Source organism: Canis aureus, chromosome 19, assembly GCF_053574225.1.
Source record: "Canis aureus isolate CA01 chromosome 19, VMU_Caureus_v.1.0, whole genome shotgun sequence".
NCBI lineage: Eukaryota > Metazoa > Chordata > Mammalia > Carnivora > Canidae > Canis > Canis aureus.
Window position 1 is genome coordinate 51,137,531 of NC_135629.1, and position 23,121 is coordinate 51,160,651.

At 55.1% G+C, this 23,121-nt stretch overlaps 3 protein-coding genes and 1 long non-coding RNA gene across 18 annotated transcripts; 2 read left to right on the forward strand and 2 right to left on the reverse strand.

Moving 5' to 3' along the window:
* Window positions 1-1,524: 1,524 nt before the first annotated feature.
* On the forward strand, window positions 1,525-7,280 carry EPOR (erythropoietin receptor). Of its 3 annotated transcripts, none has more exons than XM_077859864.1 (10): window positions 1,525-1,660; window positions 1,812-2,011; window positions 2,164-2,453; window positions 3,266-3,401; window positions 3,795-3,973; window positions 4,052-4,206; window positions 4,382-4,535; window positions 4,618-4,705; window positions 6,129-6,216; window positions 6,310-7,280. In XM_077859864.1, exons 3-10 carry the CDS (start codon window positions 2,339-2,341, stop codon window positions 6,919-6,921), a joined length of 1,527 nt encoding a protein of 508 aa, XP_077715990.1. In that variant the 5' UTR covers window positions 1,525-1,660; window positions 1,812-2,011; window positions 2,164-2,338; the 3' UTR covers window positions 6,922-7,280. The 3 variants fall into 3 exon arrangements, with proteins under 3 accessions (XP_077715990.1, XP_077715992.1, XP_077715991.1); XM_077859866.1 differs by having other exon boundaries at window positions 6,368-6,766; XM_077859865.1 differs by having other exon boundaries at window positions 1,528-1,660; window positions 1,817-2,011.
* Window positions 7,281-8,065: 785 nt separating this feature from the next.
* SWSAP1 (SWIM-type zinc finger 7 associated protein 1) lies at window positions 8,066-9,697 on the reverse strand. Its single transcript, XM_077859867.1, has 2 exons — window positions 9,400-9,697; window positions 8,066-8,770 (listed from the first exon to the last, which is right to left on the reverse strand). The coding sequence occupies exons 1-2, from the start codon at window positions 9,646-9,648 to the stop codon at window positions 8,273-8,275; spliced, it is 747 nt and encodes a 248-aa protein (XP_077715993.1). The 5' UTR covers window positions 9,649-9,697; the 3' UTR covers window positions 8,066-8,272.
* A 4,624-nt stretch (window positions 9,698-14,321) lies between these two features.
* On the reverse strand, window positions 14,322-23,039 carry PLPPR2 (phospholipid phosphatase related 2). 13 transcript variants are annotated; one of them, XM_077859869.1, is made up of 11 exons: window positions 22,563-23,039; window positions 21,149-21,269; window positions 20,231-20,310; window positions 19,335-19,523; window positions 19,088-19,223; window positions 18,011-18,282; window positions 16,902-17,078; window positions 16,210-16,332; window positions 15,850-15,928; window positions 15,614-15,716; window positions 14,322-14,952 (listed from the first exon to the last, which is right to left on the reverse strand). In XM_077859869.1, the coding sequence occupies exons 2-11, from the start codon at window positions 21,189-21,191 to the stop codon at window positions 14,337-14,339; spliced, it is 1,818 nt and encodes a 605-aa protein (XP_077715995.1). In that variant the 5' UTR covers window positions 21,192-21,269; window positions 22,563-23,039; the 3' UTR covers window positions 14,322-14,336. The 13 variants fall into 13 exon arrangements, 12 of the variants coding, with proteins under 12 accessions (XP_077715995.1, XP_077715996.1, XP_077715994.1 ...); XM_077859870.1 differs by having other exon boundaries at window positions 15,850-15,901; window positions 22,515-23,039; XM_077859868.1 differs by having other exon boundaries at window positions 22,515-23,039.
* On the forward strand, window positions 14,412-17,481 carry LOC144290541 (uncharacterized). The gene is made up of 2 exons (XR_013358140.1): window positions 14,412-16,481; window positions 16,846-17,481. It is a non-coding gene; the product is annotated as an uncharacterized LOC144290541 (long non-coding RNA).
* Window positions 23,040-23,121: the final 82 nt, after the last annotated feature.

Consider the following 23,121-nt stretch of genomic DNA (forward strand, 5'->3'; position numbering starts at 1 on the left):
ATGCAGATTGGCCAGGTCTGGGTCCCGCGCCCATGCTTTGAGCTGGCAGAGAAATTTCAAGTCACAGGACTGGAGTCTGGGGACGGGGCACATAAGTGGAAATTACATTTGGGTACTGCTACTAGGGAAGGGAGAGTTCTGGCAAATGTGGGGGAAAAAAAAAACAATCCTTAGAGTTCTAAACATTGTCCCCTGAGCAATGATGGGGGATGCCCTGGCACTGTGTGAGCTGGGAAGGGAGAGAGAAGAATCTGAGCGTCATGTACAGTCCAGTAAAAGACAAAACACAGAATATGACAAGATATTTTACAGGCTGTTGTTGCTATGAGTATTAAGACCTCAGGAGCAGGGCAGCCCCGGTGGCACAGCGGTTTAGCGCTGCCTGCAGCCCAGGGTGTGATCCTGGAGACCCGGGATCAAGTCCCATGTCAGGCTCTCTGCATGGAGCCTGCTTCTCCCTCTGCCTGTGTCTCTGCCACTCTCTCTCTCTCTCTTTGCATCTCTATGAATAATAGTAATAAAAAAAGACCTCAGGAGCAGTCAGAAGAAAATAACTTATTTTTACTGAGTGCTTCCTATGTGCCAGGTACTGTTTTAAAAACTTGACTTTATCTCATAGAATCCTCCTACTAGCTCTGTGGAGTAGGCACTGTCATTACGCCCATTTTACACATGAAAAACTGAGACTAGTGAGGACTAGTAATTTACCCAGGGTGGCATGGTAGGTGGCAAGGCTGGGGTGCAGACCTGAACTATGGGTTACGTGCCTGAACGCATGCCCTTAACCGCTGGGCCACTTTGTCTGTCATAAGCACAGCTTACGCTTCCTGCCTCTTTCACTCGCCTTCACACACAACACAAGTGACAACTTCCTGAGGAAGAGATTACCTTGAATCAGTATTGGTTTTTGAAAGTTCAAGGGTGCTCAGGCACAGCTGTATCCAGGGACTAACAGTATCACCTGCCTCTTTACATCTCATGGCTGAGTTTTTCTCTGATCTTTTGCTCCGCAAGTATTTCTTGAGCTCCGACTGTGTGCCAGGCCCTGTTCCAGGCGCTGGGGATACAGAAGTGAACAAAAGGAACTAGCGAGAATCAGTGACAGAACATTAAAGATATTTTAGGTGATAGTAAACAGAGGAAATGCAAAATCATCATCATCATCATCATCATCCATTTAAGGGCGATAGGAATGTGGGATGCGAGGGTTGCTCTTTTCAATGAGGTCACCACAGAGGGCTTCACTGAGGAGGTGACACTGGGGCAGAGGCCTGAAAAAAGGGAAAGAGTGGGCCTGTGGATATTTAGAAGAGTTCCAGCTAGAGGGAACAGACGGTGCAAAAGCCGAGGTTAGCTTCACGGTCGGGCAGTGTCTCCCCACCTTAGGAGGGACATGTCTCCGGATAGGCCCTCACAGCCCAAAAGAAAGGGCCACCGTCTTCCCAGTAACTCTGGGTAAAGTCCCAGGGTGGAGGCTCATGGGATCCATTTGGGTCACATGCCCACCCTGAGCCAATCGCGGGGCTCCAGGAAACAAAGTGTTCTGACCGGCTAGTCTCCGGAGGGCAGGTGCAAGTATCCACCCCTGCCCCAGGCAGGTACCCCTCTGGAGCTGTTTACCCTACTTTGAGCAGCTCAACCCAAGCGAATGGCTTTCCCGGTATGTACTATAATTACTTCCTAGATTATTAAAAGAACAGCACTTTCCTTGTAAAATAAAATCCCAAGGGGAAAAACAAAACAAAACAAAAAACCTGTTTTTTAAAAAAAATCACAGATCTTGACATCCAGAATGTGTATTATTTTACCAGTACAGGATCACATGGTACATTTCGTCTGGCCACACTGCCTAGCATCGTGCAAACGCTCACCCGCCAGTCAGTTATGATCATTTATTCCTACCCAAACTCGGAAGAGATGTTGATTAGCACGATAATACCAGCGTCTTACATTTTTGGAATGTTTGCTGAGCACCCAGCCCGATGTTACGGATGAGAAGGCTGAAGCTCAGGTAAGTCACCTGTCCAGGGCGACGCAGGAAGAAAGTGTGTCTGCCGCAGAACCCGGTGCCGTTCTGACCCCCAAGGGGCCGCGGGGGGGCCCCTGAGGGCCCCTACCACCTCCCGCGGGACCAGCAGGACGGCCTCCTCCCGCTTATCTCAGCCCAGGCTGCGTGTGGTCCCGCCCCCTCAAAGGAGCTGCCACTTGGAGGCGCCTGGCCAGGAAGGGCCTGGTCAGCTGAGTCTGGAGGAGCCAGCTGCCGACCCAGCTGTGGACTGTGCCAGGGGGAAAGGGGGGCAGGGGCCCTGGGCCCCCCGTCGCCGCGGGGGGCTGCATCATGAATCACCTATGGACGCACCTGTGGCCTGGAGTCGGCTCTCTCTGTCTCTTGCTGGCTGGGGCCGCCTGGGCTTCCCTACCCAAACCCCTGGACCCCAAGTTTGAAAGTAAAGGTAAGGGTGGATCTGTGTGGGACCCCCGCACTAGGTCCCGGAGGGCGATGCTCAGGCCTGGACTTCCAGCCTGGGGCCTGGGGGTCAGGTCGGGTTCTGTGCCTCCAGCGTAGGTCCTGGGGGCCAAGCCGGTTTCTGAACCTCTTAGACGGGGACCGGTGTATGCAGCATGCTGGGATCTAAGACTCCAGACGGGGTCTGGAGGGAGACGTAAGGTGCCCGTTTTTCTCTTTTCAGGGAGCCTGGGACATGATAAATCCTAATGGGGCGGGGGGCGGGGGGTGCTAGGTCTAGGCCTTGCCATCTAGAGTCCCCGAGGAGAGGGGACCTAGCCGACCCTTCACTGAGGGAGGACGAAGCCCGGGGCCTGGCAGAGGGGCCGGGCTGCTGGCGACTGTAAACACGGTTTGTACGCGGGCGCCAGATCCCGGGCCCGCCGGCTTGAGGGCAGGGGCGGGGGCGGGTGTCACGGTTGGCGTTATCGGGCAGCCGGCAGCCTGCCGGGGCCGATAGGGGGCCGCCACCTCCGCACACATCCAGCGGCACGCCTGGCCTGGCCCGGGGCGGGGCCGGCCGCGGGGAGCAGAGGCCTTGAAGGCTGCGCGCAGTCCCGCGGGTCGTGGGGTGGGCGGGGACGCGCTTGGCAGCTCGGGGGGCGCCACCGCCGTGGACCCTCCGAGAGGGCCCGCTCGGGGTAGAGCGAGGCGGGGCTTTTTTCTTATCGGTTCGCGCAGGCGGCGGGAGGGAGGGGAAGGACGCTGTGGCCCGAAGACTGGGCTCCCCTGACCCCCTCCCCTTGTCCCCCCCGCCAGCGGCCCTGCTGGCCGCCCGCGCGCCCGAAGAGCTTCTGTGCTTCACCGAACGGTTGGAGGATTTGGTGTGTTTCTGGGAGGAAGCGGCAAGCGCCGGGGTCGGCCCAGACAACTACAGCTTCTTCTACCAGCTGGAGTGAGTGCAACGGGGCAGGTGGAGTGGGCCTCCGAGGAGGGGGCGGGTGCGCAGGACAGAGCGCCCCAGCTCACGCTTTGGGGTGTCTGCTCGTTTCAGGGGCCGCAGGGCACCTTCCCTGGTGGGGTGACTGGTGCGAAGGCTGCGGGGTCAGGGCTGACACGCCCCCCCTAGTGGCTGGGGCTGGAACACTCCCGTGACTCCGTGGGAGAGCGATCCCAAATAGTAGCGCGGGGACAGCACCCCTAGAATAGGCCTAAGGCGTCGCGTGCGTCGGGGCTGGGACGCCCCCTGGTGTTCGCGTCCAAAATGTGCCCACGGTCCGGGCAATACGAACCCTCGCGTCCCCACCCCCAACTTGCTCCCTTGCCTCTCTGGCCCCTTGGCGCACAGGGGTGAGCCCTGGAAAACGTGCAGCCTGCACCAGGCGCCCACGACTCGCGGCGCTGTGCGCTTCTGGTGCTCGCTGCCCACGGCCGACACGTCGAGCTTCGTGCCCTTAGAGCTGCGCGTCACAGCGGTATCGTCGGGCGCTCTGCTCTATCGCCGCATCATCCACATCAACGAAGTGGGTGAGTGCGCAGGGAATGGGGACTTTGTCCGGTGAGGGAGTCTCGGTCACCGCCCACCTGATCGACCCCCCTCTGCAGTGCTCCTGGACCCTCCGGCGGGGCTGCTGGCGCGGCGGGCGGACGAGGGAGGCCACGTGGTGCTGCGTTGGCTCCCGCCTCCCGGGGCCCCCGTGGCCAGCCTCATCCGCTACGAAGTGAACATCTCAGGCAGCGTCGCAGGGGGCTCACAGAAGGTGAGGCCGCCCTGACCGCCAGCCCCGAGGGCTCCACTGGGGCGGGCAGCCCCGCCTCCTCCCCCCAACCCCCCAGTTGGCCACCACGGCCCGCCCTGGCCACGCCCCCCGGGCCCCGCGCTTTCTCCGCTCGCCCCGCCCCTGGCCGCGCCTCTCACCCAGGCCCCGCCCCCAGGTGGAGATCCTGGACGGGCGCACCGAGTGCGTGCTGAGCAACCTCCGGGGCGGAACGCGTTACACCTTCATGGTTCGCGCGCGAATGGCCGAGCCGAGCTTCGGAGGCTTCTGGAGCGCCTGGTCCGAGCCTGCGTCGCTGCTGACAGCTAGTGGTGAGGCCCCAGGCAGGCGTAGGAGGGGCTGGGGCGGAACACGGGGCAATCCCACCGCCCTGACCGACTCCCTGCCCCCCAGACTTGGACCCCCTCATCCTGACGCTCTCCCTCATCCTCGTGCTCATCCTGCTGCTGCTGGCCGTGCTCGCCCTGCTCTCCCACCGCCGGTGAGCGCCCTGTTTGGGCACCTAGCCCAGACTCCTCCCCACCAACTTTCTCCCTTTGCTGTGGAAAGCTAAGCTCAGAGACAGGCAGGCACTTGCCCAGGGACACACAGTGAGGAGTCAGTGGCAGGGCTGGGGTGCAAGTCAGACCAGACCCAGACTCATATTTAAAATCCCCTGGGAACATTCACCTGGTTTACCTTCGACTTCAGTGGCTACTCCTTGAATTCCTTTGCTGGTTCCTTTTCCCAATTGTATCAACTTTTGTAAAATCCCGGGATGGGCTTAATGGAAAGATTTAACACCTTGAGTGCCTCCTGCCCTTGTCATCAAACTCCTTAGATTCTTCATGGTAGGACCAACAATCCTGAGGTTTTTATAATTCCCAGCACATACCATGTGGTTTCACACCTTCAAGGCTTGGCACATGCTGTTCCTTTTGGCCAGAATGCCCTTCCTGCCTTGTCTGCCAAGCAGTCTTCTAGTGGTCTTTCAAGGCCTTGTTTATTTACTTGGTTGGAAAACACATGGGAATGCCAGCTGTGTGCTAGGCACTGGGGAGAAAGTGGAAAACAAACATGTCTTCATGACCGTATGGATTTCATAGCTGAGTCAAATTACAAGGAAATCAACAGATTTTTTTAAAGATCTTATTCATTTGACAGAGAGAGAGAGAGAGAGAGAGAGCACAGCAGGGGGAGCGGGAGAGGGAGCCTGGCATGGGGCTCAATCCCAGGACCCTGGGACCATGACCTGAACTGAAGGCAGACACTTAACTGATTGAGCCACCCAGATGCCCCATTATCAAAGATACTTGATTATGCATTGTGATAAGTGATATCACAGAAACAACTAGAGTAGGGGGACATGACAGGATGATCAGAGAAGGCCTCTGGGCATTGACATCAGAGTGGAGACCTGAATGTTGGAAGAAGGCAGCCACATGAAAATGGAAAAGAAAGAGCAAGTGCAAAGGCCCTGAGGCGGGAATGAGCTCGAAACACTGAAGTAGCTGCCAAGATGGGCTCTCTGGCTAGAGCAGAATGTGTTAGGAGGAAGTGGTAAATGATGAGGTGAGGGAGGTGACAGGGGTCAGAACATGCCAGACTGTCTGCAGGGTGGTAGGGAGGTGTTTGGATTTTATTCTGAGTACAGTGGGGGAATATTATGGAAAGGAGTAAAAAGGGAAGTAACATTAGTGATATTGAACTCCTGTGCATCCTTCAAAACCGGGATCTAGTCACCTACCTGTAAGCCTTGCAGATGCAAGCCAGAGCCTCTGTTCCTCTGCCTCTATGCACCTCTCTGCTTCCACCGTCATCGCAAGGGGCTAGGACTATCTATGCCTCTGTGACTCCTCCTAAGAGGGTACTGGTGGGTATTCAGTGATGCATACCCGTGTTTGTGGTCCTTTTGGCTTCACCAGGACTCTGAAGCAGAAGATCTGGCCTGGCATCCCAAGCCCTGAGAGTGAGTTTGAGGGCCTCTTCACCACCCACAAGGGTAACTTCCAGGTAGGTGGCATGGTTGTCCCCTCAGGGCCTGGCGCTTCCCTGCTCCTGTGGCTGAACCCCAGGTCTCTGAGCAGGCTGGTGCTATTTCCCCAGCTGTGGCTGTACCAGAACGAGGGCTGTCTTTGGTGGAGCCCCTGTACTCCCCTTGCAGAGGACCCACCCGCACCCCTGGAAGTCCTCTCTGAACGCTGCTGGGGGGCACCACAAGCAGTGGAGCCAGGGGCAGATGATGAGGGGCCCCTGCTGGAGCCAGTGGGCAGTGAACATTCCCAGGACACGTACCTGGTGCTGGACAAGTGGTTGCTGCCCCGGAACCCATCCAGTGAGGATGTCTCACAGTCTGGTGGCAGTTTGGACATAGTAGCCATGGATAAAGGCTCAGAAGCATCCTCCTGCTCATCTGGTTTGTCCCTGAAGCCTGGGCCAGAGGGGGCCTTGGGCACCAGCTTTGAGTATACCATCCTGGATCCCAGCTCCCAGCTCTTGTGCCCAAGGGCACTGCCCCCTGAGCTGCCCCCCACCCCACCCCACATAAAGTACCTGTACCTCATGGTGTCTGACTCTGGCATCTCAACTGACTACAGCTCAGGGGGCTCCCAGGGAGCCCAGGGGGACTCACTGAACAGCCCCTTCTTAAACCCTTATGAGAACAGCCTCATCCCAGCCCCTGAGCCTTCACCCCCCGGCTACGTGGCCTGTTCCTAGGACTCCAGTCTTCAGATGCTTGGAGACTCAGCATGACCTCAAGTACTAGTCCAGGCCTAAGACTTATGGAGCAGGGTTGGTGAGGCCTCCCTCAGGACTAGGGACATGGCTAACCCTGGCTTTTGCCCAGCCCATCCTGCTCAGTACATCCTTGCAGTATTTTGAAATGTATAGAGTTGTGTGTGTGTGTGTATGTGTGTGTATTTTTTGTTCCTATCATGACTTCTACAAACACCCTGTAAGCCCCATCCTTCCCTGGACCCAGGCCATAGGGGCAGCAGTAAAAGGTCTCAAGCTCAGTCTGAAATTCTGGACCTGACCACCTCAATAACAATCATAATAAAATGAATTAGTCAGTATATGTTATACTAGGTGCCATAACAAAAAACTCCTAAATGTGACTGCTTAACACATCAAATGCTTTCTCTCTCATATTTCAATGCAAACAAGTGGGCAGCCATCTCTGGGATGAGTCAGCAGCCCAGACTCTCTTGGTCTATAACTTCACCATCCCCCGGGGCCACCTTAAATGGATTCTCTGCATCTTGCCAACCAATAAGCAAAACAAATCGCAGAAGATTTGGTGGGCCATTTTAGGGACTTAGCCTAAGAAGTAGTATCTATTTCTTTTTTACAAATGCCACTGGCCAGAAATAGTCACAGGACCCCAGCTAGAACCATGGACAGCAGGGGAAAAAATGCAGTTTAGCAGTACAGCCCAGGAGAGGAAAGTCGTTGAATGAGCCTCTAGCTAGTCTCTGCCACTACGAATAACAATAACAATAATTTGTAAGGCTTTATTCTGAATCAGGCTCTGTTCTAAGAAAGTACTCTGATGGGATCAATGTCATCAGGTGGCTTCACTGGCAGTTCTGGTTTAACCACTTTTTAAAAGTTTGACATAACCAAGGAAAGATGAACACATGCAGAACTTCTCTCCCAATTCCACTTCTAGGTGTATACCCTAAAACCCCTCATACACACGAACCAGGGCATGTGTGCAAGAAAAAGTGAGAAGCCTGACCTGGGGCTCGATCCCAGGACCCAGAGATCATGACCTGACCTGAAGTCAGATGCTTCACCCACTGAACCACCCAGGTGCCCCTGAACTAATCGTAATAATAATGCTGAGTGGGAGAAGAAGTCTTAGAAGATTACATTTATCACGAAACATTTTATAAAGTTCAAAACAGCAAAACAATATGTTGATTGGGCATGATAGGTACATGGTAATGCTCTGTTTCAAGAGAAAAAGCACTGTTCTTTAGGTCTTTGAATCTGTACAAGTCCCTGAAGTAAGTATTCCAGCCATGGGCAGTTGAGGCACAAAGAGGGTGTCACACATCAAAGCTCAAGGCTGGCCTCCAGAACTTGAACCTTTGTCTGAGTTGGGGTTACCAGACTGGGTAGGCCATGGGGTGATTGTCATCTCTCCATCTGGTCGGAAAGCCACCCACCACTCTGCTCTAGGGCTCAGCCCACCTGAATCCAGGCAGGCTCGGAGGCCGCGCTGTCCTGGGCCTGGTGCATCCACCTGCAGCCAGCACTGGGCAGGGAAGTACCGCTGGAGCAGCGACAGCTGCAGGCCATCCCCACTCTCTTCCTCTTCCTGGATCTGGAGGGCCACAATGAGCCCACAGCCCTGGCCAGGCCCAGTCCGGTGGCTGAAGTGGGCAGCTGTGTCTAGAAGCAGGGCAGCCAAGTAGGCCGCTTCTTGAGAGTCTTCCACTAGGTACTCCTCCAGGCCATCCAGCAGCAGGAGGGAGGGGGCTGGGCCCAGGGCCTCATGGGCAGAGCACAGAAGCTGAAGGAGTTCATGGGTTGAGGGTGGGTACTGGAAGCGTATCTTCTAAAGTGAGTTAAAAGAGAAAACACTAGGTTCAGCTCAGGAAGCCAGGCTCCCAGCTCCAGCTGCCCCGCTTCCCTGTATTTCCTGTGCTCGGCGCTCACACCCCACCCGGGTAGCTGGTTCCAGAGTGAAGCAGCTCAGAATTGGTGGAATACTCTTCCCTTCATCCCGTCTCCCTTTTTGGGACGGTTTCCCGACCTTTTTTAATTTTCTAAAAAATATTTTATCCATTTATTTATGAGAGAGAGAGCGAGAGAGGCAGAGACACAGGCAGAGGGAGAAGCAAGCTCCATGCAGGGAGCCCGATGCGGGACCCGATCCCGCGACTCCGGGATCACCCCCCGAGCCACAGGCAGACGCTCAACGGCTGAGCCACCCAGGCGTCCCGCTTTAATTTTTTTTTTTTTTTTTTTTTTTTTTTTTTTTTTTTTGATGGTTTCCCAGTCTCAGCAACGCCTGCTCTGGTCCCGCCCCCGCCCTCCCGTCCCGGCTCCTTCCTGACTCCGCCCCACAATGGCCGCCCCGCCTCGCTCTCCCGTCGTCCCTTCCATTGGTCTGTCTGACTGTCACTCAAGCCTTGATCCGCTCAGGTGCGAACTAGGCCGCCTCCGGTCCCACCCCTCGGTTACCTGTAGCCGCAGGGGGTCGAGCGCCGCTCCGGTCCCGCGAGGCAGGCTTTGGAGAGGCCTCCGGGTCAGGAAGAGGACGGGGCCTCGGCCCTCTCCTGCCGCTTCCAGGGCCGCCGCGAATAGCAGCGCGGTCTTTCCGGAGCCTGGGCCGCCGAGCAGCAGTAAAGGCGGCCCGGCCTCCGCTGTGTACTCCTCCCCGGACTCTGCCGAGCCGCCCTGGTTTAGCACCCGCCTCAGCGTCTCCGCCATTCGCAACGTGCCTCTGTCCAATCAACGGCCCGCCCCCGCCCTTAGTCCCGCCCAACCCGGGGTCTCATTGGTTACAATGCACTTAGCTTCTCCATTGGCTCATGGATCTGCCATCAAAGTTAGATTGGCCTGGACTAGCTTCTCCCCTCGTGAAGGGGCAAAGAACAGTCCGAGGGAGGAGGAATGTTGGCATTTGAGGGAGAAAAGACCCTTCCCTTGCGCAAGTCGGCCGAGGGAGGCAGCACGACTATCATTATTGTGAACTAGTCAGCTAATCAAACAAATATAAGTGTTGGGAGTTGAAGGAAACAGGCCCTAATCAGTAACACATTACTTAAAGTCTCCTAGGCTCAGTCTGCTCATCTGTGAAATGGAGCTCCTGACATCTCAGAGGAATATTGTGATGAATGGGTCTGTGTGTGTTTCTGCTGATGTCACCTAATGACAATTGGGAAGGTGAATAATGGAGGAGCTTGTGTGCTTCCTTTTCTGCACCTTAGTATTGGCACAAGCTTGTGTTGGAGGCTGCAGGCTCAGGAACATCCTCGTGCAAAACAGCAGCAGCCACCTCTGAGGGTCTGTGAGAAGAGGAGTCTCAGCTGGCTTTCTCTTTGGCCTGGGAGCTGCTTGGGTTTTACCTGGGGCAAGGGGGTCGGGCATGACCATCAACCAAAGAAAGTGCAGGTAGACAGTCACACAGGGTGGGAGATTGAGGGACAGCCAAGGCAGAGATCTTGTCTTGTTCACTTAAGTGTTTCCATCGCCCAGAACAGCGACTAGATCGTTGTAAATTTTCAATATATGCTTGTTAAACGAATGAATGAAGAAAGGAAGTAGGACTGATGAGAAACTGGGAAAGGAGGAGGAACAAGATGAGTGGTTAAGTGATGGCTGGCTAGGTCTCCTCACCCAGACTTCGCCCTAGAGCTGCCACTCAGCCCGGTTGCTTTGGCAACTCTGTCTCCTGGTAACTTCAAAGTGGTGCTGTTGCCAGGAGACCCAGGGGCGGCGGAACTGATATTTCCTGGGCTTTCTCTCTCCCTCTGGGGCCAGAAAACAGATCTACAACATCCCCCAATACACCCACCCACACAGCCAGGCACCTCCACAGCCCTCTACACACATGCACGCGTGCTTGTGTGCACGCGCGCGCACACACACACACACCATGGCATCTCTGCATATATTCTACTTTCAGAACCCCCATCACCCACATGCTGACAGCCCTATCCTACCTTGACACAAAGCATCCCATATCCACTTCCTCCCACATTTACATCCCCACATCCTTTCCCTTGCACACAGATTAGGACACACTCTGATACAACCAAACAATTGCTATTACACACACACACACACACACACACACACACTTCCTTTCAGCTAATGTGCCTGCAACTCTTTCGATACACACATACACAAAGCACACTGTTACATTTCTTGTGAAACACACCACCTCAATCCCCCCACCAAGAGATGCACAACCCATGTTTCACCTCAACTTGCAACACTCCAAATGCACAAGCACCCAGTAGTGACACTGGTATCACATAGTCGTGCAGTTACATACATGGGAGCATGCCCAACACAGCCCCACTAGACTCGATATTCCTTTACTGGGAGCACTCAGCTCCTAAATTTCCCTGTGGCTCATTTTCCAACTCCATTCAGGTCTTGGTCAAATATCACCTACTCAGAGAGGCTTTCCCTAATCACTCGTGTAAAATTGCATGCCCTACACATTTTAACTGCTTATCTATATTTCTTTCCAAATTACTTGTCATTTCCAACGTTATGTTCTTATTGCCTCTCTCCTCACTAGAATGTCAGCTCCACCAGGGAGGTTCTTTCTTTTGTTCATTGCTGGGCCCCTAGCCCCTGGAACAGCATTTAGCACACAGCAAGTGCGCATAAATGTAGACTGAGTACATGGGCAGAGATGCAGATGTTTGGCATATTTCTTGTACACATAGTACTCCTCTCACTTCTCAGAAGCCTGTCTTCATGTCCTGATAGAAGGACCCTTACCGTAGAGAAGGTCCCAGGAGGAGGGAGGATCAAAGTGTGAAGGGACAGGGGAGTGGACAGCTCAGAGGTAGTCTCTGTTTCTCCCTTGTTTTTCAGCATCAAGTGATTAAGTAATTCATTTCATAAAATTTTATTTAATTCATTTCATTTCTTTCCTGTGTGCCAGGCCCTGTTCTAGGCACTAGGGCTTCAGAAGTGAAAAGACAATTAAGTCTCTGTCCTCGTGGAGTGGACATCCTAGTGAGGGAGAAGATAATGACCACTAAACATAATGAGTTTAAATAGCCTGTGAGTGAATGACAAGTGTATGCAAAAAAAAAAAAAAAATTGCACAGGGGAGAAAAAGTTGGAAGGACCAGTTGTTTGGTTTTTGCAATCTGAAATAGGGTGGTAGGGGCAGGCCTGAGAAGGTGACACTTGAGAAAAGGCTTGAAGGAGCTGAGGGAGCAAACCATGTAGATGTGTGAGGGAAGAGAATTGCAAGTGGTGGCACCTTTATGTGCAAAGGCCCTGAGGCACCGGGAGAACTTTGGCTTTTACCAGGATGCATGGTGGGTAAGCCACAAGAGGGTTTGAGAAGAGAAGGGTTGTGGTCTGACTTACATTATAAGCCAGAACTCAGTTTTTTGTTGAGTTCAGTTAGATTCTGTGAGGCCTACAGGGGCACATCAAGAGGTCTTTTGAATAAGCACATATACCTTAGTCTAGGTTTTCTGCCTAAAATTATCCCGGGGTTCCTGGGATGAGGGTGTGGACTAGGTGAGGCGGGCCATCACCACCCTCTCTACAGGCCCTAACGTTTCTTGTGTCTGGCAACCCCTACTTTATTTACCCTTTCGTGGCCAGCACTTAATTTCAGGACCGCGGACAGCGCCGACTGGTTTGGCTGGAGCGCTGTCCGCTGTGCTGAAGTTTTGCTTCTTTCCTGGCCCGCAGAGAGGTAAGCGTGCGACAGAAGGAAACATGGCTCTCAGGGGTGCGATCCCTCGAAACAGGAGCTCTGTTTGGTGAAGAATGGGGCTCCGTGTCCTATCCCTCCTCTACCTTAAGCCCTCTCATGCTTCCATCTCATTTCCCATGGCCCACAATCAGACCCACCACCCACCCCACCTCCTCACCCTCTATCAGCCTCCTTCCCGGCTCGAGCTGAGCTGCACAGGCCTCCTCACTGTTCCCTGAGCACAGTGGGCTGGTTGCCACCTCAGGGATTTCATGCTTGCTGTTCCCTCTGCCTCTAATGTCCCTTCCCCCCTGACATATTTACATGGCTCTCTTCTCCCTCTTTAATGCCTCTTTATTTTTTTAAAAAAGATTTATTTATTTATTTATTTATTTATTTATTTATTTATTTATTTATTTATTTATTCATGAGAGACACAGACTGAGAGAGAGAGGCAGAGACACAGGGAGGAGGAGAAGCAGGCTCCTTGCAGGGAGCCTGATGCAGGACTCGATTCCAGATTGAGTGATCTGAGCCCCAGATCACAACCGCGCAACCGCTGAGCCACCTAGGAGTCCCCTCTTTAAATTGCAAGCTGTCCCCATCCCAAAGTTGTCCCATTGTCTTTTCTAGCTTTAATTTTCTTCTCTCACTTATCCATATCTAATATATTAGAGGTCCCAAACGCTAACCTAAACCCTTGATCCTAGAGTTTGGAATTCAGAACTTTTCAGGTTTTTTGAAAGGTACTATGGTATAATACTATGCATTACATAACATCCCTAGTGGGGCCTGGGATAACATCTCAAAATCAAACACTTTTCTTTATCTGCAATGACACATAAGAATGTTCACATCAAATTCAGTAGATAACAGCTATAATAACCTTGTCAGTAAAGGTCAGGTTTTGCCACAAATGGGTTATGAAAAAATTTTGGTTTTCAGGCCTTTTTGGAATTTGGAATTGTGACTCTAGCTTATTTATCTTGTCTGTCTCTCACATATTAGAATGTTAGCTCCCTGATGCAGAAATTTGTGTCTGTTCTGTTCCCTGCTACAGCCTCTTGTGCCTACTACACAGCACCTGACACACAGTAGATGATCCACAGTGTTTGTTGAATGAATGAATGGAATGAACGAATGAATGAATAGAATGAGGGGGGAAGAGAAGTACATAACTCTTTCCTGGTTCCTGAATGACTCCATGCCCCAAATTGTCAGTCTGATACCCCTCAGAGCCACCAGTTGGTTGTGGGGAGGTCTATGCCTCTGTGCCCTTCCTACCATCCTGGTTTCCACTGGGTCCTCAAGGGTTGGGTCTCAGCACAATGTCACAGTCAGAACCCTTGCTCTCATCCATGCGGCCCATGTGGGGTTGGCATGGGGGGTTTCTAGTGCCCTCACCCTATTCCGTGTCCTCTGCACCCTGTCCACAGTCAGAAACAGGCCAGCTGCCTGGAGGAGACTGTCAGGTGAGGTCTCTCACCATGTGTTTGTGTGTCTTACATGTAGCTTGTGGGGCTGTCTGCATTTGACTGATGAAGAAACAATAGAACAGAGAGGTTAACTAACTTTCCTGAAGTCATGCAACCAGGAAATGCTGAGCCAGGATTTAAACCCAAGTTGCTGGCTCAATGACCCCACACTGCTTTTCCATGATCACCTCATATACAGTGACAATAAACACACTCCCCATCTCACCTTATCTACGTACCCATAATTAAATTCTTCCACACCTCAACACCTCGGGGAGGAGGAAGGCAGGTGGCCAAACTTCTGTTACAAACAGGTCTTTATTAAAGTTAAGGATGGGGCAGGAAAGGGGGGCAGTGTCTCCTCTGCCCACTGCCTTTGGCTGCCTGGAGCAGGGGAGTCCTCTCTGCTCCACCCATGCCCCCCCGCAAGGTGGCACATCTGCACGAGGCTGGGGCCCAGGGTGGGGGCAGTGTAAAGAACAAGGGGAGATTCCAAGGCAAAAAAAAAAAGTCCCTTCCCATAGCCCTAATAACAGAAGGGTTTGGGGCAACCTGGGCACAGACAAGGGGAGACACAGCACCCTGAACCCCAAAACCTCTGAACTGGGGCAAGCCCTGTATAAGTTGGGAGTTGGGAGGGACTGAGCGAGAGGTTGCACATGGGGGAGGAGCTGAGAGAGGAAGGGGTGCCCCAAGGACCCTGCCATGGGGGAACCTGCCCCCATGCTCCAGCTGGACTCTCTGACTTGGAGAGATGATTCGATGACAAAGGATGACCCCATCTTCCTCCTCTCCTTTGCTCGTGCTTGGGCATTGGCGGTCCCCCATTGACTGGAATCATACCCACCCATCCTAGAAATTCTGAAAACCAAGGACTCCTATTGGTTGTTCAGACGCTGAACACTAACTGGAGTTACCCTCTAGCCTGAGGAGTCTAAGATGTGAAGGGAGGCTCCCATTGGTTGGTGTAAACGCCTTTTAAGTAGAAATTTTAGAACTGGGGGCTCCCATTGGCTGAGCAATGGCCAATGGGGTCAGGTTTTGGCCCTTAAAAGAGCAGTCCTGGGGCAAGGGCCCACCTCCCAGTTATGCCCACTTGGATGTCTCAGAGGGCAAGAGAGGCAGGGGGCGCCCCCCCCATATGTCCTTCCAGCCAGCCTCTAATGTCCAGGCTTGGCTGGTTTGTGCACAGAGGGCTTTGGCACTCACATGGCACACGCACACACACGTGTGGCAGGGAAGGAATGGGGGCCTGGCTGATTCTGGGAGGGTGGTGGGGCCTCACAACAGGTGGTCACGGCTGGCAAACAGGTAAGGACTGAAGTTGTCCCGGTGGAAGGGGGAGGGATAGAGTCCGCTAAGGGTGTACAGGTCCCGAAGCAGGGGCGTGGGCAGCAGTAACTTCCGACCACGTCCGCCACCCCCACCCGGCCCCCCAGGTCCAGGGGAGGAGGGTGAGGGGCCCTGGCTGGGGGCTGGTGCGGGCAGGGGCAAGGGCAGGGGCAGGGGCGTCGGCTCAGACCTCAATCGAGGGCGGGGCACACGGGGCGACGAACACATGGCTGGAGCCCTGGAGGACACGCAGCTGGGGATCAGGTGGCCACGGCGGGCACAGTTCTGCGACTCTGGGGGTCAGGGTCAGAGGTCAGGGGATCAGAAAGCTTGGGAGAGGGCCACGAGAGCATAGGCGAGACCTCTGTGGCAATGACTGCAACCTGGAAGTCCCCCCGGTTATCCCCCCACTCCCTCGACACTCACTGGATGGGGTGAGCCGTGCCGGTGTCGAATGCGGCCTGCAGGCCTCGGGTTCCTGAGACAAAGAGGCAGAGGGAAGGGGCTAGCGGCCCCCTGGGCCCCACTGGCCACAGCCATGGGGGGCTCATCAGGCGGAGAGCCCGGTAGAAAAGGCAACTTGAATTTTCCCGGATTAACCACAACATACCCTTCTCTTTGGGGTGATTGTCCCCCAGGACCTAGGTCCACGGAGATAAGCAATCCCTCTATCTCCCCATGGCCTGAAGAACCCCTCCCCCCAACATTTTGCCTGACTTCCTGTCTCCTTGGCCCCCCTCCACCCGCCACCCTCTCCAGCCGGGAGGAGACCCCGGCCCCCCTTACCTGGGCCACACTTAACTTTTCGAGGGGGCTGTCCATGGTGGGGGCTTGGCCCAGGTCCTCCCAGGGGGAGAGCCTTCGGCCAGAGGGCCGCCGGCTCTGGAAGTTGTGTACGACACAGGTGACCTGGAACAGAGCGAGAGAGACATGTGAGGCCCAAAGCCAATAACATAGGAGTTGTGTACATACCATCCCCATTTTTCAGATAAGGAAACTGAGGCTCAGGTTTTTAGTCAACATTTTCTCAAGACATTTATGTGCCATTTTACTAAAAGGTAGGTACTACTGTTATTTATTCCACAGGGCCCTGACTAGGGGGAGGCAAGTAAAGCCAAATGGTGCAAAGCAGGATCTGATCCTGTCATTTAAGTTTTTGATATTTTGGACATTATGTTTTTGCATGAATTTTGGTTTTTAAATATACCTCATTCAAACATTATTTATCTTGATTACGGAGTGTTTGGGCAGCCCTTTAGATTCTGCCCTCAAAAGCAAGGACCTCACTCATCTTACCCTGGTCCTGGCCCTGTCACCCCACTTCTCAGATGAGAACATCTAGGCAGAGTAGTAAGATTAAGGGACTTGTCCAAGGTCACCACAGGGTCCACACCCTTCACTATCATGTGGTCCTGCTTCCAGGGTCAGAGAGCTGATAGAGGGTCTCCCACACTGGAATGGATGGCGAGGTGGCTCACCAGAAAGGTTGCGATGGCAGCGCCCGTCAGGAAGCCCGCCAGCACGTCGGACCAGTGGTTGCGGTACTCAGCCACGCGGACCACGCCCACCAGGAAGGCGGGACACAGCAGGGCCAGGCAGAGTGAGGGTTTGACCAGGCGGGAGCCCTTCACGCGGAATACCAGAGTCACGTACATCTGCGGGAGCCAGACCAGTCAGGGGACACACAGCAGCCCAGTTGCAGAACCCAAGTGGACACTGCCTTCCAGGCTAGAGGCTGTGGTCAGAATCCCTAGGAGTGGCATTGGGCCTGGAGGCTGTGGCGAGGGGCTCCAGGGGACAGGAGGTTGGGGATGGAGTCATGCACTCCAGTGGGCCTTTCAGGGATGGGGGCATGGCCAGGGCACCAAAAAGCAGTGGACAGAGTTGGGGGCCCAGGTATCCCCAGGACCATTTACAGATCGGGAAAGATGTCTGCTAGGTTAGACACAGCTTCAGAAACCAAGAGGGTGGAGTCAAAGCCCAAGGGGCTGGTCCAGGAACTCCAGGAGGTGGAATCCCCAAACCCTAGGAGACCACTGACAAGAACAGAAGCTAGTCCTGGGCGCCAGAAAAAGAAGTCAAAGCCACAGGAGGTGCAAACCAGGGAAAAGCTGAGGACAGGGGATATCCCAAGTGGGTCAAGTCAGGGGCATGGCCAGATCAGGAAAGGGCAAGGACAAAGCAGGGGCTCCTCCATCCCAGGCTCCAGGGGTCGAAGCTGGAAGCCCACCCATCCAACCTCCCAGCCAATGGCTAAGACCTGCAGCATCGTGGGGACATGGCTAGGCTCCAGGGAATGGAGTCCAGTGCTCCAGTCCAGTTTTGGTCCCACAGGGCAGAGCCAACAGCCTCCTTTGGGTGTGGCATTCCTAGGCCAGGAGGCACAGCCAGACCCAAAAGAGATAGTTAAGAACACAGCAACAAACTCAGACTCTGGGAGGCCAGCAGAGGAGTGGGGCCACCCTAGGGACAGTGTCACAGCACCAGGGAATGACTTTACCTTGGGAAGGAATCAGAGGTTCCATCCTAGAGTGGCCTCCTGCCCACTGGCCACCCCCCACTTTTGTGCCCCTATTCTGGGGCTCACCGCTGTGTAGGTGACTGCATAGGCGCAAAGGGCAGCATCCTTGCAGGGGAAGGCACGGCGCGCAGCGGCCACCAGGCTGGGGCTGCCGGCACAGGCACCCTGGTCAGTGACGAAGCGGTCGGGCCCTGGCCTGTCCGGTGAGGGCGGTGGGCAGCCCAGAGCCGTGTAGTTGGGGCGGCACACGGACAGGAAGTGCGGCGTAGGGTTGCCAGTCACCACCTGCCCCGCATTGGCGAAGATAGTCGTGGTGAAGAGGCCGAAAGAGTAGACCCCTGGGGGTGGAGTGAGAGAAGGAGTTCATGCTGGGCCCCTGATAGTCCAGAGCCCTTCTCCTGTGAGCCCCTATGTGGGCACCCTGTTCCTGTGACCATCATTAACACAGCTGGGAACCCCCCTAAAGCCATATACCATTATCACTGGGCCAAGGTCCTCTCCTCTTGGGACCACCATGAGGGTACTTTGAGCCTCTTGCTTCTGTCCCCCTTGGATTACTACTATGTCAAGAGGGGATGCTCCCTTGGAACCCTAATATAGCTGGGATAGGATCCCTCAACAGCATTACATCAGGATTGGGCCCATGTCTGGAACTTCCTAGGACCATCCTGATGGCATTTCTGGGCCTCTTTACACCTGCCCTGGACTCACTATTACTGAGTTGATCACTTTTTCCCTGGACCCACAATCAGCCCTTGGTCACAGGAACTACCATTTTGTATGAGCTCTGCCCTTCTCCTGTACCATGGCCACCAACTGTGGCTGTGACCGCACAGCGGGGTCTCCCCTTCCTGCTCGGGGTGAGGTGGAGGGTGGGCTGGTGTTTGGCCTGGGCCTGCGTTCCCCTTTTCTGCCTTAAGACTCTCCTTGTAGCAATCTGGGGCCCTCACAGTTGCCACCAGTGTTGGCTTAGGGCGGACCATTGTCCCTAGAACCTCCATTCTGCCTGGCCTTCGCCACATCCCTCTTTGCCTCAAGAAGTCACCATCATGGCAGTTCTAGGCCCTCTTCCCCATAAAATTCTTATTATGGCTGAATCTGACCCATATCTCCTCTGCTGAGCCCCCTGGCCGCATCACTCACCCAGAAAGCGGACCAGCCTCCGCAGTGGGGGGCTGAAGCGGCAGCAGGCCCCAGACACGATGGTGCTCTCCCCGATGATGGGGATGGCTGAGGGTGGCGCGGGGGAAAAGGCACGCGCCAGCTCCCCCAGCAGGATCTGTGGGCAAGATCAAGGCAGGGTCTTCCTGGCCTTCAAATCCAACCCTCCTCCCACTTCCACCTGGCCCTCCTGTCACCTGGGTCTGACCAAGGCTACCCCCAGTCTCACCGTGAGGGTGGGTCCAGCAGTGACCAGGGCATAGATGAGTGCAGGAGGCACTCGGCTGGCAGCCTCAGGCCCTGGGTAAGGCTTGGCATAGGTACTGTCATAGCAGAAGAACCCCTGGGTGTGTACGGGGAAGGTGTCCGTGAACTCCAGGCGGTAGGCAAGCAGGACCACGATGCCCAGAAGCACTGACTGCCACCCAGTCATGGCAGGGAGACAGAGAGAGGAGAGACAAGTTCAGGTCCAATCCGGGGCCATGGTGAGAGAAACAGAGATGGAGAAAGACAGAGATGGGGAGGAGAGACAGAGAGATCAAGACTGGAGATACATAGGCTGAGAGAGAGAGAGAGAGAGAGAGAGAAGTGGGGAATGGTCTGGACCTGGGAGGCACAAAGAGAGAAACAGAAAGAGAAGACAGGAGAGGAGGAGGGGAGAGGAGAAGAGAAAGAGAAGGGGCTAGTAGAATGGAAAGGAGAGATGGGATGGGAGAGAGCAAGGGAGGACTGGGCCAGGGCTCAGATCAGAAAGAGGGATCAGCAGGTTTTGGGGCCCAGACCAACAGGGGGAAAGATAATACTACTAGTAGAAGTGCTAGCAGCTCCCAGAAGTACAACCGTTAATGGGGGCAGCACATCATATTAAACGTCTTCCATGAATTAATACATTTTATTTTCATAAGTGGCCTGGAAGAAAGGGACCCTAATTGCGCCTATTTGACAGCCAAGGAAACCGAAACTCAAGAGGGTACGTGAGGTGCCCAGAGTTCTGCGGTCAGGATGCGCAGAGAGGGATTGAAACTCTGGGAGTGTCACTTCTAAACATGCCTCCTTCCCGTGAGGGTCTGGGAGGGAGCCTGGGGGTGCGCGGGAAGGGGGGGTGAGAGTTACTGGGTTCCTCACCTCCACGAAGACAAAGCAGGGAATGATGGAGAAACTCCTCTTCGGCTGAGGTCTCCCTCCTGCCATGGTGAAGGCCGGGCCTGTGGAGGTGGGGAGGGAATGGGACGGCCAGGGCGGGGTCTAGGGGGAGGCTCTGGTCACCTGCCTGAGTAGAGTCCTCTGGCCACATCAGGGCCCCAGAACTACTACAAAGGAGCCTGGGCTCCACCCACTGAGCCTTCTGGCCATGACTGAATATCCAGGCCCCTGCCCGTAGGCGGCCTCCCCTGACACCACCAGCTCAGCTCATCCTCCACCGGGGATCCCAGAGATTCTATAGTGGTCTTCTCCCCCGAGAGCCCACATAGGAGATTCAGACCCCAGGCCTTTCAGGAGGGCCACTCCTCCTTACCATACAAGTCACCTCCCCTCAGCCTTTAGAAGACACTTCTCCAGCTTAATGGGACCCCTCCCATTAAGAAGGGCCCATAGAGAAGGACCCACTTAGAAGTTTTCACAAACCCCATGGGTTTTTAGGGGACCTCATCCTCTTTCCCCGTGTGCTTTACAAGGCATCCCATGTTCTGTGTACCCCATCCCCCCCCCAGGGTCCTCCTCTGAGTCTCTTCCCCCATGGCCCACAGGGGCCTCTCTCTCCTGTCCCCCTGGGCTGCACCTGACTGGTTCTGGCTGATGGCCAGGCCCTCCCTCTATCCCAGCTGCTTCTCCCTCTCCCCCTCTTCCCAGCTTGTCTGCCTCTCTGTATCATAAGGGGGCTATCTTCTCCCAACAAGCCCCCACACCCCCCAATCTAACCTCAGTCCCCGGCACTGATGGGCCAACATAGACACACCTGCTCGACCCATTCTCCCAGGCTGACCTCACCTGTGAAAGGGCCCTATGGCTTCCCACAGGCCTCCGCCACACCCACAGACTCACAGCCGCTCCTGGCGGCCAGCAGGGCAGGGATGGTCACCCCCATTGCACAGATGTGGAAACTGAGGCCCAGGAAGGTGAGGGTAGGCACTCTGGGTCCAGTGCCCCATCCACGCAGCTTGCTCTGCAGTGTGACATGTGGGGTGAGGGTCACCAGAGATCTCAGATGCCCACCTGGCCACGGCCCCTCACCCTTCCAGAGACACAATAACACATGCTGGCATCCCTAGAATACACAACTCAGCCACAACTTCCATCTCAAACACCACACACACACACACACACACACACACACACAGTATAGCATGTGTCCATCCCACCAACAAGGATCCAGTGCCTGCTGGGTTCTAGGCACTCTGCTTGTGGTGAACAAGACAGGCCTGCTCATTCAGACAGGTGCCCAACACCCACTACACACAACTGTACACTCACACACATGGCACAGTGTGCACACGGCCTGTCACTGACACCCACACAGATCAAACAACCTCCCCCTACACACACACACAGTCACAGGGACACAAGAGGAGGTCCTTCACACACTTCACAGCCCCGCATACAGCCCCACACAAGCACCCACCTCACTATCATCAGGGACATAGCCTCAGGGCTCCCGACACACTTAAGAGTTACATCAAAAAGAGTCACCACACGCAATGGGGGTCACAAACCGGTCACAGAGTCACACCCCCAATTACCAGGCACTCAATGACAGCCATACACATTAACAGTCTCTCATCCACACAGACACTCATAGGAGAGACGATGTCATCCACAGCTCAGCCACATGGCCACACAAGGGCACATACGTGGACCATGACACGGATTTGCACGCCAAGCCACACAAGAAAGGCGCATGAGCACAGCCACACACAGAAACATAAATGGGCCCCCACACACCATCACAAGGAACACACAATGGCAGTCATATGCACACAACCGTACAGACACACTCACAGGGAGAGCAGTCACAACAACACAGCCACACACCCTCAGAGTGACACCCATGATGACAGCCACACAATGACAGCCACAGGAGAGTCACACATACACCACACAGACCACACAGGCATCCCCAAAGCCGCACAATTACAGTTATACAACCACACACTGACACAAAACGACAACCACACAATCACAACCACCCTCACCACCGCCGCTTGGCTTCTCGGGCCCGGGGTCCCCTCTCCACGCTCCCCTCCCCGAGCCGGGTTCTCAAGCCCCAGCTCACGGCCTCCCCTCCCCCTCCCCGCGCCGGACCCACAGGGGACCCGACCCGCAGGAGCTGAACCCTGGCCGGACACACAGACCGAGGGTCGGTAGCCCGCGAGGGGGGGTGCCGGGAGCGCCCCAAGCCCCTCTCCCTCACCGGGTCGAGGCTGTCACGGTTTGAGGCCCCGCTCCGCTTAGACGTCACCCGGGCGGCAGGACGAACCAACGGACGGCAGGCCCCGCGGGCGGACGGAGCGGTGGGAGACGCCGTCGGCCGGCCGCGCCGCGCAGACTCAGCGAAGGGGCGAGGGGCGGGGCCTCCGAGCGCCTCATTTGCATAATCCGTGGGGCGGGGACTCGCGGCGTCTCATTAGCATGGTCCGGGGCGGGGCCTCTGTTGCTCTTGGGGACCCGACAAAGTGTTAAGACAAATTTGGGAGGGAATGAAGGATGCAGGTTGAGGGAGAACTAGGCGGTGGGGGCGCTGAGGAGAAGAGGAGGGCAGGGTGAGAGCGTGACCCTGAACCTCGACCCTCCCTTCCTGTGCCTCAGTTTCCCCTTTTGGGCAGTGGACTAGAGCGCCAGGGCCCCCCCAGAAAGGATCCCTGCTGGCCAGTGTTCAAGAGCCTGTCTGTATACTCATATCTGGACCCCTGACCTTGTTATATATTAAATTTGGCCTCACACTCCCCTGACCCTAAATCTACACATCCTGAACAGCCTCTGGGGCCCCCACACCCTCCCCAACACTGGAAAGTAAACCG

Excerpts from the sequence above, each read along its gene's own strand:
- EPOR (XM_077859864.1), top strand. The coding sequence starts at position 2,339 with ATGAATCACCTATGGACGCACCTGTGGCCTGGAGTCGGCTCTCTCTGT. Across the intron at positions 2,454-3,265 it reads CCCCAAGTTTGAAAGTAAAG|CGGCCCTGCTGGCCGCCCGC; the intron begins GTAAGGGTGGAT and ends CCCCCCCGCCAG. Across the intron at positions 4,706-6,128 it reads GCCCTGCTCTCCCACCGCCG|GACTCTGAAGCAGAAGATCT; the intron begins GTGAGCGCCCTG and ends TGGCTTCACCAG.
- SWSAP1 (XM_077859867.1), bottom strand. The coding sequence starts at position 9,648 with ATGGCGGAGACGCTGAGGCGGGTGCTAAACCAGGGCGGCTCGGCAGAG. Across the intron at positions 8,771-9,399 it reads TCGACCCCCTGCGGCTACAG|AAGATACGCTTCCAGTACCC; the intron begins GTAACCGAGGGG and ends AACTCACTTTAG.
- PLPPR2 (XM_077859869.1), bottom strand. The coding sequence starts at position 21,191 with ATGGGGGTGACCATCCCTGCCCTGCTGGCCGCCAGGAGCGGCT. Across the intron at positions 19,524-20,230 it reads CCTGCTTTGTCTTCGTGGAG|TCAGTGCTTCTGGGCATCGT; the intron begins GTGAGGAACCCA and ends ACTGGGTGGCAG. Across the intron at positions 17,079-18,010 it reads ATGCAGTCACCTACACAGCG|ATGTACGTGACTCTGGTATT; the intron begins GTGAGCCCCAGA and ends TGGCTCCCGCAG.